Source organism: Ranitomeya variabilis, chromosome 1, assembly GCF_051348905.1.
Source record: "Ranitomeya variabilis isolate aRanVar5 chromosome 1, aRanVar5.hap1, whole genome shotgun sequence".
Taxonomy (NCBI): domain Eukaryota; kingdom Metazoa; phylum Chordata; class Amphibia; order Anura; family Dendrobatidae; genus Ranitomeya; species Ranitomeya variabilis.
Window position 1 is genome coordinate 1,054,182,008 of NC_135232.1, and position 18,373 is coordinate 1,054,200,380.

Below are 18,373 nucleotides of genomic sequence, written 5' to 3' on the forward strand. Positions count from 1 at the left end.
AAAATACAAATATCACAGTAAAACTAACAATGACAGACTGGTACAGAGGGAAGAGGACCCTGCCCTTGTGGGCTTACATTCTACAGGACGATGGGGAAGGAGACAGTAGGTCGGGTGGTTGCAGAAGCTCCGATGGTGTTGAGGTGGCCGTGTGGTCATTACAGGTTGCAAGCTTTCTTGAAGAGGTGGGTTTTTAGGTTTCTTTTGAAGGATCCAAATGTGTTGGATAACCGGACGTGTTGGGGCACAGAATTCCAGAGGATGGGGGATATTCGGGAGAAGTCTTGGAGGCGATTGGGTGAGGAGCGAATAAGTATGGAGGAGAGAAGGAGGTCTTGGGAGGACCGGAGATTACGTGAGGGAAGATATTGAGAGATTAGTTTGGAAATATACGGAGGAGAAAGGTTATGGATGGCTTTGTAGGGCAATGTTAGTAGTTTAAACTGGAACGCTGGGAAATTGGGAGCCAGTGAAGGGATTTGCAAAGAGGGGAAAGCAGGAGTGTAGCGAGGAGATAGATTAGTCGGGCAGCAGAGTTAAGGACGGACTGGAGAGGTGCGAGAGTGTTAGAAGGTAGGCCACAGAGGAGGATGTTGCAGTAGTCGAGGCAGGAGATGATTAGGGCATGCACAAGCATTTTGGTAGAGTGAGGGTTGAGGATTCTGGTAATATTTTTGAGCTGGAGGCGACAGGAGGTGGCGAGAGCTTGGATGTGAGGTTTGAAGGACAGGGCAGAGTCAAAGGTTACTCCGAGGCAGTGGATTTTGGGGACAGGGGAAAGTGTGAATTAATTTATTTTGATAGATAGATCAGGTAGGGAAGATATGCGAGATGGAGGAAAGATAATTAGTTCAGATTTGTCCACATTGAGCTTAAGGAAGCGATAGGAGGAGGATATGGCTGATAGACACTCTGGGATTCTGGAGAGCAGAGAGGTGACATCTGGGCCAGAGAGGTAGATCTGAGTCTCATCAGCATATACAGTAGATGGTACTGGAAGCTATAGGACCTTATTAGTTGTCCCAGGCAGAGTGTATAGATTGAGAAGAGTAAGGGTCCTAGGACAGAGCCTTGAGAGACACCAACAGAGAGGGGGCGAGATGAAGAGGTAGTATGGGAGTAGGAAACGGTAAATGTGCGGTTGTAAGGTATGAGGAGATCCATGATAGGGCGAGGTCTTTGACACCAAAGGAAGAGAGGTTCTGTAGTAGGAGGCAGTGGTCAACTGTGTCGAAGGCAGAGGACAGGTCTAGAAGGAGGAGTATAGAGAATTGTCTGTTAGCTTTGGCTGTAAGTAAGTCGTTAGTAATTTTGGTCAGGGCAGTCTCAGTGGAATGGTGGGGATGGAAGCCAGATTGTAGATCCCATACATACTGCAAGTGAACCAGACATCAACCCTTATCTCTTCAGTAATACCACACACCCATCGGGCTAAGGGACCGGTTCATGCAGCACAATGCAAAAATGTTTGTGCTCTTATCTGAGTTTTATAAACCTGATAAATAAAGCATATGATATCTGAATCTAATCAAGGACAGAATTACAGCAATTTATTTTCTTTATTTGGATTTACCAGCAATAAATACATTGTGCACAAATAGAAACCTATCGCCTATAGAGAAGGCATAAAAGTATCTGTCATAAAAAACATTAAGAAGTATTGAAGGTGCATTGACCCTACAGTTCGGACTCACAAGCGAACAAACGTTTTTTAAATAAAGGGCTTTGTAGGCTTAACCCAAACATTACCAGAATGCTAGGCTTGACATCATCATAAAAAGAATCAGCACATTCAAGCAGAATACATATACCGTCCATTGGAGGCACTACAGGTGTCAGCAGTCAGGAAAGCCCCAGATCCTAAGTGCATGGACAGAATCTACCAACCCGGGCACTTGCAGATTTGCAATAAATTTAGTAAAACTAAACTTGTAATTTAATGTTTTATATGTAAAACTGTCCAAACTATTAAAAAGATATAAAAACAGTTACAAAACGTGAAAACTTTACAGTTTGGCGGAGATATAATTACTTGCTTGGATATCTCAAGGTCAAGTAGACATTTTAGTAATCGAGATAGATGCAAACCAAGGAAAGGGACCTTTACATATACATTTGTGATTCCCAAGTACTTGTTCATATTTTAAGAAGTTGTGTGAGATTTAAAAAAAAAAAAAAAAGTCTGAAAATGTAATTTTCGTCAGAACAGGCGCCATTCTGGAAAAGTAAAAATCAAACCCTTTATTCTCAGAGAACCCAGTTAAAGTGTTTTTACTTCTATTTGGCAAATTTAAAAACAAAAATTGACAAACTTTAGTGCACCAAGTAAAGAAAAAGTTTTAAGATATGTATTTTTAATGGTCCTGGTGATAATTACAATCCTTCTGCCAGTTCCAAATAAAAAGACAACGTAGACCCTGTGTATTATGGGCGTCAGATCAGAAAATAGGAGGATTAGGATGAGAAGTGGAAGATTTTCCCTAGAAATAAAATCTAATGGTTTCTTTAAAGGGTATGTATGGACTTCGAAAAACCCATCTGCTTTCTTATAAAGTGCTACGCTCATCCACAGGTTGTGTCTGGTACAGCAGCTCACACTCATTGCAAATTCCGGCCAAAACAGACTTATAGGAGCACTCAATTTATTTTACTCCTCATTTTGCCATCAGTAATATGTGCATATTGAATCCATTAAAATATTTACCTTCTCCCGTTTCCAGTGCTGCCCTGGTCCTCTACTTCACCATGGGACCGCAGCTATGCATAGCCGACTTACACAGTGGATATTTAGGTACTTTCAAGGTAAGTCTATGAGAGCCTTGCTGTGAGTCCTATAGACTTACATTAAGTAGCTTCCAGTGCACACGAAAGACGCTGTGAGAGTCAGCTCATTAGAAATGCGATCACATGGTGCAGCAACGATGGAAACGGGAAAAGACCAAGATGGGCAAGTGTGGCTAAAGGAAAGGCTAATGTTGCCTGCAGTCACCACTAGCTGTGCATGGGAGGAGGGTACCTAAAGAAGCACTCCCATCTATATATTTTTATACAATGGGATGTCCGGTGACTGTGAATGTGACTGCACACTTGTGAATTCTCATACGCGCGTTGTGAGGATTTTATGTTGCCTACTCCCGGTCACATTCCAACTAGACGGAATGGAGTGAGGCGGCGCACATCTAGTTGGAATGTCACATGACAGACGCCCCCAGTGCAGGAGAATCCTCACAGCACATAGAGAGCGCAATGTGAGGACTCACAAGGCTGCAGTCACAGAGTAACTGCAAACTTGTAGTTTAGGAGCAGACAACCCAGTTAAATATTTGTGTATGAGCATGTAATGTAGTGTGAGTGTATAAATATACTCACATACCGCCACTCTGGTGTCCAGCACCGTTCTTCTCTACTTGAGTGACAGCACCGAAATTGTGACTATCCGTCTCATTAGGCGCGAGCTGGGAGTCTCGTTTACACACAGCGCAGAGCCACGTCACTTAGAAGAGGAGCAGTGCGGTGCTGGACACTGCCGAGAGCAGTGATCGGGGAGTATATTATTACACACTACATTACATACGTGTACACAGACTTAATAAAAAAATATATAGATGGAAGTGCTTCTTTAAAGGGAATCGGTCACCAGGTTTTTGCTACCTCATTCTAAGAGCATCATAATGTAGGAAATAGACCCCGGATCCCAGGATATATCAGTTTACTGGGTGCAGCAGTTGTGACTCAGTTCTTAGGGTACCGTCACACAATGCCATTTTGATCGCTACGACGGCACGATCCGTGACATCGCAGCGATCGTATGATTATCGCTCCAGCGTCGTAGACTGCGGTCACACTTTGCAATCACGGCGCTGGAGCGATGCCGAAGTCCCCGGGTAACCAGGGTAAACATCGGGTTACTAAGCGCAGGGCCGCGCTTAGTAACCCGATGTTTACCCTGGTTACCAGCGTAAACGTAAAAAAAACAAACAGTACATACTTACATTCTGGTGTCTGTCCTCCGGCGTCTCAGCTTCTCTGCACTGTGTAAGCACAGCGGCCGGAAAGCAGAGCGGTGACGTCAGACGTCACCGCTGTGCTCGCTTTCCGGCTGGCAGGCGCTCACAGTGCAGAGAAGCTGAGACGCCGGAGGACAGACACCGGAATGTGAGTATGTACTGTTTTTTTTTTTTACGTTTACGCTGGTAACCACGGTAAACATCGGGTTACTAAGCGCGGCCCTGCGCTTAGATACCCGATGTTTACCCTGGTTACAAGCGAACACATCGCTGGATCGCTGTCACACACAACGATCCAGCGATGTCAGCGGGAGATCCAGCGACGAAAGAAAGTTCCATACGATCTGCTACGACGTACGATTCTCAGCAGGATCCCTGATCGCTGCTGCGTGTCAGACACAGCGATATCGTATGGATATCGCTGGAACGTCACGGATCGTATGGTCGTAGCGATCAAAGTGTGACTGTGTGACGGTACCCTTAGATGTAACAGGAAGCAGAGCTGAGAAAGCTAACCCTGCCCATAGCACAGCTCTTTGTGAATACAGTCTATTGACAGTGAGTTGCTTATCACAGGAGGGGGAGGGGTCGGATCAGTGCTCACCCACCAGCTAGTCACAACAGTGATAATGTCCTAGTGATAAAACCTTCATTGTATGTAAATCGCACACAGATTGATAAGTGACACATCATTGACTTCAGTGTTTGAACCCCTACAGCATGCGGTTCTCATTACATAGCCAAAACCTGCTGACAGATCCCCTTTAATATATTAAACTGAAGAGTAGTTTGCGTAGGCTCCCTATCTCTAGTGGTGGCTCAAGGCAGCCATCATTTTATCTTTTAAATCTGTGACTATGCAGGAGATCTGGAGATGCATTTCAAGAAAATGGAGCTCCAATCAATATTAATATACATTAAGAACGTAAATGACAGAATTTTCATATACAAAATGACATGTCCTAATAAGGGGGGGGGGGAGATTTACGTCAAGATATAGTCAAACGGTGACGTTCAGTTTATGGCTATAGCCTTTACAGTGAAAAAGGGACAATATAACAACAATTCTATTATAACGCTTAATTATTACGAGGATGTTCAGGAAACCAGTAGGAATTAGGAAGTTTTGTAAAGGATCCATAGTTCCCGACATTCGAACTACCATCAGGTTACTACACTTCAATACTTGCGAACAAGAGATACTGGCCCAGATAAACAAATGCACCACAAAAATTATTCCATTTCATATAATTATTCAATTCTCGATAACGTCAATGATACATGGATAAATGTAAGTGGTGACAGTGGAATAAAAACCTCAAACATTGAAAGGGTTAAAGAAGTCAGCCTTGGCAATAATGTATATAATGGTAACAATCCATATAATGGTGTGCAAGAGTATTAATATAGTTTACGGATGGCCATCTTCCCTGGTTTTTGGCGCCGCTCCAGTCCTCTTCTAGCCCGATCACGCCGAGGTGTGTATGTGGACTGGAGTTAGTCTATGGAGGGTGGTGTTCGGAGTCTCCACAGACCTGGATTGGGAAAGCAGCACCGGCCGGTGTTAGACGGTAAAGCTAAGGAGCGGTCTGGCAGGATTATTCAGCATTTTAATACTCTTACATACCGTTACATTCATTACTAGGAAGGACTACGGAATTAAAATGTCGCTGAGCCTTCTTTAATGTGGTGGATAATAGCTGGCTATGCCCTTTGTATGCAAAAGGAATCAAGTGCAAATATAAGGTAATACAGTAATAAAACACTGATATTCTTTAAGATGCATTAAAAAGGATTTGTGACTACATAGGAATATTCCTAAAATCTGGACGAGATTGGCGACTCCGGGCTGAACGCATTGACCAGAAAACAAGTCAATGTCCATCTCGATCACTGCGGATTCCAGCAGCAGGACAGACTGATCAGCTACAATTAGCGGAGGAACACAGCAGTGGGTAATCTCTACAGCACTCCCACAGGCAAACGCAAGCATTACACAGGACCTACTGAAAAACAGCGGTCTTTATGTGGAAAGCATGGACGGGCTGGGTTCCTCCAGAAAGAGAAAAGCTCTTTAATAGCTCCTCTTTCTTCCAGCTGACAGAGGAGCTGATCGGAGGGCATCCTTCTGTTACCTCAGAATTAAATAATGGGACATCTGAGCTGAGCATCCTTTTTAAAGATGTAAAGTCAGCGCTAACTGGCAAACACCACAGAGCCCCTCACAACAGATCATAGGGGTCAGTTCCGGACTGGATCAGTCAGGTGTAAGAGACAGTGATTGTGGTCACTGTTCATAGTGATCTGGTGTGGCAGATGGCGAGGAGATGGGTAGGGGCTCCGTATACTCCCTGTGAGGAGACGTTCTTACTATTCGCTTTTTCACCTTTTTACATCATCTTTCAGAAAGTGATAAAATACAAAGTATTGCAATATATGGAGCAACATAACACTGAGTGGTCTATAGAATATGGCAGACACATGAAAACACTGTATAAGCTTTGGGCTACGCCTTGGTCTAGTTGTTGGTTCCCGACCACAGGACAATCTGGCACTGATAACCTGAATATCACGTCAGACATCATTGATGGATATAGATTAGACCCAGTAGTGAAATGCAGGCCTCCTATTGAACACCGTAAAGACAAGTGGTGCAGTAAATGGATTTCTCGTCTTTTTAGGTTGGCGGTCACACGTCATAGCTTGTGTTCTCTGCCTCCGGGGGAGATCGCATGCAGGGAGCCTCCTCACCCACTTTTACTGCTTTGCTGCCATCTGCTGGCACTGCATGGAATAAGGTATTGTCAGTCTTAGGTAAAAACCAGTGTCTAATGGCACTTGAACGGTCCCCTGGGGACATGACATCAAGCTGTTTAGCACTCTGCTGTGGCGTTGGAAACACAGTTCCTTGAAATATCCGGAAAGTAAACCTAGATAGAAAATGGACAAAGAAAAAAATGAAATTAGAATTGGGTTTCTACAATTAAGGCAGGTTTCAGTACAGACTGGGCTATCAGGACTGGACGTGGGTCTGCTGACCCGAACTCAAGGAGTCAATTTAGTTTGGGTCAGGAAATCTGCGGCTGATCGGGACATCACGGTGAGCTCTTGGGCTGAGAAAATTGGGCGTATGAAAAACTTTGGAGTTACAAAAACTAAACCAAAAGGAAATAAACGAGACAATTGGGATCAGAAAAAGCCCGGCTTTAACTCAATGGCGAGTGGTTTAGCATTAGCCTCTGAATCTTTCCCAGTGCATAAATCGATTGTACATGAACCAAGCCCAAATCTATTCATTGGGGGCCCTGGAGGAAAGATGAAAGCATGCTGTAGGGTCAGATGGTTATGTCACTTACTGGGCTGTGTTTTTGTGTTTACTCAGCAGGAGATTATCGATACCTGACTAGGTCTCACGTGCATGGCAGTCAAGCTAATCTGTGTAACCCCGCCCCCACCACCGATTGGCAATTTACACAGGAATCTGCCAATCATTGGTGAGGGAGGGGTTACCCAGCTCACCATTCAGAGCACTGCTACATCTGCAGCAGAGCAAGAAGGGATTATATCATCGCTATCATAGTTGCTGCACCAGTAAACTAAGTGATACATCTCTAGAATCAGGGTCTCTTTCTTTACATTATGCGGCTAGCAGATTACATGGCAAAAACCTGCTGACAGATTCCCTTTAATGGTTTGGGATGCATACATTGTTTCTTTAATTTTCTGTGAGGGCTCGTTCACACATCCGTATTTAAGGTCAGAGTGCCATCAGTATATAAAAAAAAATAAAATAATTAAAATCGCTGTTTGCACTAACGTCTTCCGTAAATTGGATGAGACTCACCCATTGAAGTCTATGGGTGCGCAAAAAAATAAAAAAAATTGTCACAGTATAGCATCTGATTATTACGGATAGATTGCAGTTCTGTAATGCAGGAAACTGTAAATGCTCCTGATTGTCTGGATAAAACTGAACGATTTTTAATATTGTGGTGTGATCCTACCCTTATGAGTAGCGGGGATCAAAATCATGTGGATCTGTGACAACACCACCCTGCATCACTGATACACAGTATACATGTAATCCTTCATACATACCTTGGTAAAAGTGCAATGACCACCGACATCACACACACGAGATAAAACACGGGGTCCGTCAGGTGTGTCTGCATTATCCAGTATGGGTTTGCAGGTGGCATACACTTCACACATACTGCATCAACCGCCAAGGTGAAGATAAAGTAGGCGACAATGCTTACAACCATCACCGTCCAGTGTATCCATGTCTGAAACACAAAGCACACCTTTATCAAATCACACAAGCATAGAGGGCTAAAAAAATATGTTTATACTTGTTATCTTAAGATCTGTTACCAAATTTTAGAAAATAAAACTACACACATTAAATCTTAGACCCAATGAGGCTGGTGTCATTTCTTTGACATATCTTGTCTGAATGGCTGTATAAACCTTTATGAACGTTAACCTGCCTGGTAATAAAATTAGCATTTTAGGAGTTTAGCTGGATTCTCAATGTAAGTACACCAGCCTCATCAAGCTAAATGATATATTATTCTTATGTATGCATTTTATATTGGGACCGATCTGCTCTAGGACTTAAAGGGGTTGTCTGGGCTGCAGCCGATCACCGACATCCGCTTCATGTTCAATCCGTACGAAGGCAGGTACGGTGACGCCGGTCACAACACCGCAGGAGATCCCCAGGACTGTGATTGCCGACACCGCTGGCACAAGAGGAAAGAATAGGTTATTTCTTATTTTCCAGGGGCCAAACATTTAGCTGAAGGGGTTGTCCTAGTAGCAGATAACCCCTTTAAACTCTGCTTATTCTTCATTTCCTGAACTCGGGAGATGCGGTGTCTTTTTAAACAATGAAGGGAAGGAAAATGTGAGTGACGCAACAAGTTCGCTATGCCAATTTATTACTCTTGCTTATAAAGCGCCATCATATTCTGTAGAACTTTATAGCCATAGTCACAATCTACAGTAAACTCCTCATCAGTACGTCTTTGTTGAATGAAAACCAGAGAACCATGAAGAAACCCACGCACACAGAGGGAGAACATACGAACTCCATGAAGATGAAGTCCTTGTAGGGATTTGATCCCAGGATCCAAGTGCTGCAAAGCAACAGTGCTAACCACTGAGCCAATGTGCTGCCCAATTGGTGAGGGTCATGGTGGATGGATTAAACAGTATTGGCCTATTGTTAGACCTATTAACGTCTAATCCACTAAAACGGCTTCACCCCCCCTCCCCAAACTAAGGCCTGCTCACTTCACTTTTTTTCCCCCACATTTAGCGTGTATGCTAGGACAGTCCCCAATGTACACATTAAATACGCCCACTAAAATATGGAAGTTGCAGGATGACAATGGATGCCAATATATGACACTTGTAAACAGATAGCCATGAGCTTTTCACTAAAGACACCACTGTAACCTATGGGTGACAGATGCAGGAAATGGATGTCTAGCATTGGCGTCCATAAAACAAGCTATAAAGGGTAACAATTATGGCCCCTCACATCCTCCTTGGGCTTTGTGAACTTGCACTCAGAATTATTCACCCTCCATTTCACTTTAGGCATCTTCGCAAAATTTGAAAAGAAAAATGTAAATAGGTCAACGCAGCTAATATAAGTGATTTCTCCAAACTCCGCACAAAATGTCACTTTTACCAATTACTGCAGTCTCCCAAATTATTCACCACCTTCATGACAAGTGGCCTGTATCTGCTGCTGGCAGTGTACTAAGCCACGGTTGAGGGTATCAGATGTTGTCTAGAGACAAATCTCAGATAAAGGAGAATAAGAGTATATGTGTCAAAGCGACAGAGCATAAGAGCAGACACACTTTCATGCACACCGTATAAGCCATGAGTGCACAGTGGACGTTAAGGGGTTAAATAAAAGTTTTTCTAAAAGTTTATTTTAATTTGCAAATTAGCCTTTTTGACGACTCGATGGGGCATGAGTTTCCCCAGACTAGTCGTCCAACTCAGCTTGTTTGTATATTTTGCAATTCTATGATGGGAACATGGATGAAGAATAAGAGACAAGATATGCCCGATCCCCTCCAGCTCAGGCCGTGTGCCCCTTATCATTCCATCCCCTGATCGGTGTTGCATAGCCCGACTCCTCATGTACGGACTCACCATACTCTTACTCTCAATCAGGAGATGCAGTAAAACCACAAACAATGTTGCTGTGATTATGAGGTTTCCGAAAGAATAGATGTCCATGACTGAGCCAAAGTAAGTCTGCAAAAAGATCAGAGGCAAAAATATGTCAGCAAATGTTTCATGATTTATCACAATCAACCAAATAAGACAAATTATGCCGCAGAGCATGTGAAGTGTCCCACACGTGCCGCTATCTGCTGCCTCTATGCAGCCCCATATCAAGGAGACCTTATTTAGGAGCAATATCTCTACACAGCTTTCTGAATAAAAATTTCATTTCTTTATGGCAACTTCTCTGAAACCATATTTATATGCAAAAGAGGGTCACTAAGAACGCACCAAAATTACAGGACCGCCAACTTGGCAGCCTCACGCAAAGTCATGTAAATCACCTAGTATCATGATACAGAGACTAATGCATGTATCAGTAAAAGACATGCTCCGAACAGATCTACTCCTGCAGATCTTTACTAAGTAGTTCATGGCAGTTCTTCACTTTAAATATAGTCAGAAATTGTGGCATCAAATTACATAAAAGTATTGCAACATTTCTCATCCTCCATGTAGACTTAGTTTATTTAAAGCGGATCTCCAGTGCAAATGTTCAGCAAGCACTGCAGATTGCTGGGTCCTAACAGTGTGTTATTTGCCCAGTTAGGATTAGTTTCTGCCCTGCCAGCTCGAGCGGCCACATGCCAGATAGCTATCATCTACTTCTCTAAGCAGAACATCATTAGGATTTGGCATGCTGCAGTTCTTGCCAAAAATTTGCACTGGGCTAGACAACCCCCTTTAAAATCAACTGTATTATGAAGGAAGACTGTTAAAATTTGGAAGCAAAGCAGCACAGCTGTAGACAAAGGGAACCAATCACAACAAAAAATGCTATTTACCTGAGGATATGGGGTTAAACTGCAGGTAAATAGCATTTCAATGCCGCTTGAACAGCTTACTTAAAGTGTGGCTACGGGGAGAAAAAGGATTTGTTTCTTCTTGGGAGATGCCAGCTTTCAGTCAGAGGCATGCACAGAGCAGCTACAGTCACACTCACAGCACCACTCACTATACAGTTTATATAATCACAGCTTTCTCAGCAACGCATGTCTGTAGAGTGAACTGTCAATCAAAGTGATGGGGAGTGCTTACAGCCAAGGTATAGTGAGCGATGACTGTACTCGCTTCATGTGCTTTCTCAATGATTGAAAGCCAGCAGCTCCCAGGAGGAAACAAGTTCTTTTCTCCAGAGAGCTGCACTTTGCAATGCTATTTATCTGCATATATCTGCAGGTAAATAGCATTTTCCATGACAGGTTTCTTTAATGTTCTGTATGTATACATTTTTAAATGTGTCAACATTATTAACAAGCTGACATAAGAAACGGCAAATGATAAACCAGTCTTAGTAAATGTGGGCCATTTACATAAACCACCATTAGTGTCCAATGGGTTGTGAGTCCCAGAAGTGCCCAGAAAATCACACAAGCCCAAAGACGTCTTCATGTTAAGTCATCACCAATGAGTGCAGCTAGCTTCAATCATTGCTAGTGAACATACAAATAAGAAAAATAAGAGGCATTGTGGTGACCTTAAGGGAAAACTAAAAATCCATATGTAGGTTGAAAATATTTCATAAAAGTTCCAGAAAACAAATGCACACAACTTGTAAAAGCAAATGAACTCCATGTATCTATAACTCTGCTACTTACAAAGTAAGGGATGAAGAAGCATGCCAGACTTTGATAGAAAGCATCCAGTATGGTGATCCAAAACGTGGATTTCTTATAAGCCTAGAACAGTCATATACATTGTATATTTAGGATTGAGAACAATTCATGTTAAAGAGAATCTGACACCAGGTTTTTGATATCTAATCTGAGAGCAGCATGATATAGGGACAGAGACCCTGATTACAGTGATGTGTCACTTACAGGGCTGCTTGCTGTAGTTTTGATTGAAATCAGCAGGAGATTATCACTAGACGACTAGTAACTTTGCTGCATATTCATGAGCGCTGTATAACCTCACCCCACCACGATAGCCAGGATGAATAACAAGCGGCAATTTTTGCTCTTTGGTGCCGAGTTTGACAATGTTTCACACACACACAGAGCTATTCCCATAGCCGCATGGAATAGTTTACATTTTCCGCTCTTCATTGTCCTTATATATCCATATCACAAAAAAAGCATTAATCCATTTTATTGCATGGATTACTCAATATGAAAGCAGATATTGAATTCAATTAAAGGTAGCATGTTAACTGAGAAGTCCTCTCTAGAATTAGTCCAGAGGGCACAAAATATACAATGTACGAGTAAAAGCCACATGGAGCACAGGCGAGTGGTGCTTACCGCTGAAGTCTGCCCAGATCTGTAGAGCTCTGGCAAAGCGAGCAGGGTGTCAGCAGACACATCTTTATCAAGAACACCGTAGATTATTGGGGGCACAGACGTAAAAATCAGATTGAAGAGAATTAACATCCAAACATCCACCATTGATGTTCCGGAGAATCCACAGAAGAACTGGTACCAGAACAAAAGGTTCACAAACATCTGGGGAGAGGTAACATTTCTTTTATTAGTTTTCTTGCTATAGATTTCAATAATATATTAGGTTGGATTTGCACAATGGAGAAGTGTAGTGTGCCGTGCTGCACGTACAAGTGAAGCTCATCATTTTATGACGCTAAACTACATGTGGTTTTGCTGTGCACTTCGCTGCCACATGGCACACAAAAGCTCGTTGTCCGCACTGTCTAACCCAGCACCACTCCAGCATTTTATTTTTTTACTGCTGGAGTGGTACCACTAATCTAAGTTCACTGTTCCTAGACTTCTACTTAGCAGCCGCCATCTTCATCTATTCTCGGCACAGCTCCGGTCCACTTCTTGAAGGTTGTGACCTGCTGGATCTCTTTAGTGTTTGCTGGGCGATCCGGAAGTCACCACTTCAAACGAATTGAACATGAAGAGGAAGTCAGAGAGCATCCACAGCCCAGACGTCCTCTTCAATATTTAATTCATACGAAGGTGAAGATCGTAACGCCAGGTAACATAGTAACCTAGTTATTAAGGTTGAAGGAAGACTAAGTCCATCTAGTCCTAACCTAACATGCCCTAACATGTTGATCCAGAGGAAGGCAAAAAAACTCCATGTGGCAAACAGTAAACTCGTATCACGACTACAGCATAAAAGCCCAACAACCGCACAAAAGCTCGTGGACTGCGAATGTCGACACCGCTGGAAAAGCACAGACACCACTGGAACAGCGCCGACACGGGAGGTGAGTAAACGCTTTTTTTTATTGTGTCGGGGCTAAATATTTAGATCAAGAAGGAGATGTCCTAAGAGTGGACAGTCTTTTTAATATGTTTCTCCAATTACAGTGTTTCACCTCATTGCAAAACTGTACCAATTAGACGTTTTTGATTGTCTCATCAAAGTCTCAAGTAAATGTACTCTAGTAAAGGTGAACAGGTCAAGTATGACTGCAACTTCTGGTGTTAACATGTTACTTACACCGGCAACTAACTGGCGGTTATAATTAATGGATAGCTGTCAAACTTGCGGTCAATGAAGCCAACAATTATGAATTTATTACAGCTAGTATGTCTCACTCTGCTATGTGCAAAAGAATGAAAATCATTCACCTCAGTCAGCCTAATGAATGAATAATGCATGTAAAAAGCATAGCTTCTCCATTATTGTACTAGCTCAAAGGAGAAACAAAAATGAAAAAAGGTGTTTAGTCACTATAACAGTCTTAAAACCCTTTGGGAGAGTATTCTCAAGCTTGGAAGTTATCTCCTCTATAGAATAAGGGTACTGTCACACTCTGCAACTTTCCAACGATCACAACCAGCGATACGACCTGGCAGTGATCGTTGGAAAGTCGTTGTGTGGTCGCTGGAGAGCTGTCACACAGACCGCTCTCCAGCGACCAATGATGCCGAAGGCCCCGGGTAACCAGGGTAAACATCGGGTAACTAAGCGCAGGGCCGCGCTTAGTAACTCGATGTTTACCCTGGTTACCATCGTAAAAGTAAAAAAAAAAACAAACAGTACATACTCACATTCCGGTGTCAGTCAGGGCCCTCGCAGTCTGCTTCCCGCTCTGACTGAGTGCCGCCGTAAAGTGAAAGCAGATCACAGCAGTGACGTCACCGCTGTGCTCTGCTCTTACATTCCGGCCGGCAGTCAGAGCGGGAAGCAGACGGCAAGGGACCTGACGGACACCGGAATGTGAGTATGTACGTTTTTTTTTTTTTACTTTTACGATGGCAATCAGGGTAAACATCGGGTTACTAAGCGCGGCCCTGCGCTTAGTAACCCTATGTTTACCCTGGTTACAAGCGAACGCATTGTTGGATCGGTGTCACACACACCGATCCAACGATGACAGCGGGAGATCCAGCGACGAAAGAAAGTTCCAAACGATCTGCTACGACGTACGATTCTCAGCAGGGTCCCTGATCGCTGCTGCGTGTCAGACACTGCGATATCGTATGGATATCGCTGGAACGTCACGGATCGTACCGTCGTAGCGACAAAAGTGCCACTGTGTGACAGTACCCTAAGGGATAATCTCCTAATCACTGCTGGGATCTCCACCACTCAGGAGAAATAAAGCTCTGAAAAACCCTCTGTAAATCCAGTGGAGGTCAATAATTCACACTGCTGCTAAATTCATTCTTTACGCTACCACTGCAGATAAATCGAGTGCTATGCTCAGCTGGTCTTTGGAATTTCCTTAAGAATGATCAAACACTGCTCCATTCACATTCTGAAAAGCCACATTTCTCGGGATCAATGGAGCACCCAGCGATCGAGAAATTATCTCCTAGCCCAAGGATATGGATAACCTCTAAACTTGAGAAAACCCCGTTTATACGGTATACAGCAGTTCTCCCATTGGTTCATCATGTGGGCACAAACTTGTATGTGTGTGGTATCCTACACAGTGGCCATCTCCATGGGATACCAGATGTACAGTAGTTTTGAAAATAATAGCGTGCTCAAAAACATGAGTTATTCACAAAACCTTTCTACTAGTTTTTATTCCCATGCATTGGGAACATCGCACGCTGTTTCCTAATTCAAAACATGAAGAGGAATGTATAATTTTTAACTACTTTACAGAAAACAAAAAATTAACATTGGTCCATTCTAAAAAATAGTGTCTGCATCTGTCTTTACAAACTCACAATATATATATATATATATATATATATATATATATATATATATATATATATATATATATACATATATATATATATATATACATATATACACACACACTGTATATATATTTTTGGGGGGGATAAAAAAGCAGCATGAAGACAGGAAGAGGACGTCGTCGTAAGAAGATGGGAGGCCCCGGACCGGACCGCGACGCCCATCGGACCGAGCCGCCCTGGGTGAGTATAATCTAACCTCTTTTTCTCATCTTTCAGGATACATCGGGGGCTTATCTATAGCATTCCAGAATGCATTACAGGATGCTGTAGATAAGCCCCTGATGCCGGTGGGCTTAGCTCACCTTCTGTTTTGGGGTGACAGGGGGGTGACAAGTTCCCTTTAATAATAAAGACCTTCCTTCATTTAAAAACTGCATTTTGTGATTACTTGTGTTATCTTTGCATAATATTTACATTTGTTTAGTGATCTGAAACATTTAATTGCGACAAACATGCAAAAGAACAGGAAATCAGGAGGTGAGCTCACACTTTCACACCATTGTATAATGTCGCTTGTAGGGAAGATGGTGTACTGGTAGGCTACATCTCGCTTATGACAGTTCTTGCTTCCACAGGATTTTTGTAACATTTTGACAGCAGGTTACAGAACTTAAAAGGTATTTATAATAAATGTTTCACATAATTTACTTACCACATTTTTGTAGAAAAAGTAGAGAATCATATTTGCCAGTCGAGTATAACACCAATGTCCATGAACAAGTAGCAGCTTCCTCAGATGTTTAAAGTGTGAGACTGCAAAATCACTTGACATCACGGCCTGCAGGTCAGAAACAAGGGGAGAAACATCAGCACCTGGGTTCAGTCTAAGGCGACTAGTGTATGTTGGGGACTAATTACTGAGCTGAACTATTCCCTCCAGTTGACGTGCTGTACCTTCAACCTAAAAATAAGGCAAGAAAAAGTTCCGCACTGCAATTTGTGCCAATGTGTGCTTACTGTGGCTTGGCAACAAATGGCTCTTTAGCAACGACTACCCGACTACCAAATAAGCTAGTTAGAGGAGTTTTCCAGACTCCAAAGAAAATTCAGCAGTCACTACAGTATGTGACTGTACACTGCCAACTTGTGACAGTGTGAAATGTGTACACGGTCATGATTCTCCAGTTTTTGCAGCACGAGTGGATGACGTGACTGCATGTAAAACAATAGAACAGTGAGAGAAGTGCAGGGGATCTAGTTGCTTCATGACTAGAAGTATGCAAATCACATACATACGGTCAACATGACTGACCACTCACACTGGAAAAATCAGGAGAATCAGCAATGGGTGTGTATTGAACACTGTCACAATATGGCAGTCTGCAGTCAGATAGGCTTAAAGGAAACCTCAGCAGTAAAAAGAAAACAAACATTTAATGCCTCATTATTTGACCCTACCTATATATATCCAGTCTTTCCAGAAGATTTACATCTTGCACTATTGAAATAAACACCAGATGGTCATGGAAACCTAACATGATCTGTTCAGTCAAGATTTGATGTGACCCTTAAGTTGAAACCTAAAAATGTCACTATACATGGCACATGCTGTCTCCTCAGAGAGCAGAGCAAGGTGCCAGACTTTGTACAAAGATAGTAGTAATGTTTGAGCCTTTTTCAGAAAAATAGTCCAGGTGCCAGAACGAAGGAACTGCAGCAGGGAGCGTTGCAAGGACACCCAGTATGCCATCTATACATGACGCATCTGCTGTGCGCGGGGGAAGATGTGACGTTAGATGCCGGTCTGTGGGTTCCCAGCCATGGCGCAGATGACGTGAGCGCCATGACTGACCGCTCTTCATTGGTGAGAAACACCATAGTTCACATCCTAGCCCTAACATCACCCCTTGAAAGAAGCCCAAAGCGAAACGCTCATCAGGGTGCTTCTTAGCTGGACATCCACAATGGTTTGACTCCTTATTTGACATTACAGTTATCGTTCTATGTTATCTTGCTGCAGGGGCGGACACAGACAGCTTGTGGCCCCTGTGCAGGAAATGTGTCTGGGCCCCCCTCCTTTTAAGGTGACAAAGCTATATATATATATATAGCCACACACATGCATGTATATATTACATAGTCTCCTTTGTTATGTATATTGCCGTCCCTTATTATACAGTGCCCTCTCGTTATGTACAGCACCGTATTGGGGCATTTTATTAAATGAGACAAAACTTAGGCCCCATATCTCTGACATGCCCAAAATAATTGCCAGGAGGGCTACTAATTTAAAAGACTGTCTCACTACTAGTCACTTTAGGAGACCCGCTGTGAACTTGGGGACGGGAAGCCGTCTTAAGGAATCCTTTCCATGTGGCAGTTGCAATGTGTGTCCTTACATGGTTGCCAATAATGTCATCATGCTTTCCGTTTTTCCAGGACGAATTGAGACGAGAATATATGCCAACTGTCGATCCAAGAACGTGGTGTATCTACTTATCTGTTCATGCCCTAAAATTTACGTTGGGCAAACAAGCCAAGAAGTCAGACGGAGAATCCAGCAGCACCTGTCGAACATTGGTAGAGCTAAAACTGACAAGGAGAAGGACAAACCCATTTCATCTGTGGCGTCCCACTTTTTGGACAATCATGACAGCAAATATCACAAAATACAGATCATGGTTTTGGACCAGGTGTTGGGTAACATACGTGGGGGCGATCGGACGAAGGAACTACTACGCCGTGAATCCCGTTGGATTTTCAATTTAAAAAGTTTGTCACCCAATGGACTAAATGAGGAGCTCCTTTTTTCTGGCTTTTATGGCTGACTTGGCTTTTGGCCTACACTCCAGCTTGGACTTTTCATACAATAGGATTTTTCATATATTATGGTTTTTCGGACGCTGTTTGGGTTTATTTTTGAAACATGTGTATATATATATATATATATATACATAGACATTTAAAATTGTGTCACTTGTG

At 42.8% G+C, this 18,373-nt stretch overlaps 1 protein-coding gene across 1 annotated transcript in view; it reads right to left on the minus strand.

Moving 5' to 3' along the window:
- Positions 1–5,238: 5,238 nt before the first annotated feature.
- ATP10D (ATPase phospholipid transporting 10D (putative)) overlaps positions 5,239–18,373 on the minus strand; it is a 119,259-nt gene continuing 106,124 nt past the window's right edge. The window contains exons 18-23 of the mRNA XM_077279816.1: positions 16,104–16,229; positions 12,563–12,763; positions 11,918–11,998; positions 10,185–10,289; positions 8,106–8,293; positions 5,239–6,937 (exon numbers count right to left, since the gene is read on the minus strand). Of these exons, the coding sequence (XP_077135931.1) occupies positions 6,697–6,937; positions 8,106–8,293; positions 10,185–10,289; positions 11,918–11,998; positions 12,563–12,763; positions 16,104–16,229 (942 nt within the window). The 3' untranslated portion in view covers positions 5,239–6,696. The remainder of the gene's footprint in view (positions 6,938–8,105; positions 8,294–10,184; positions 10,290–11,917; positions 11,999–12,562; positions 12,764–16,103; positions 16,230–18,373) is intronic.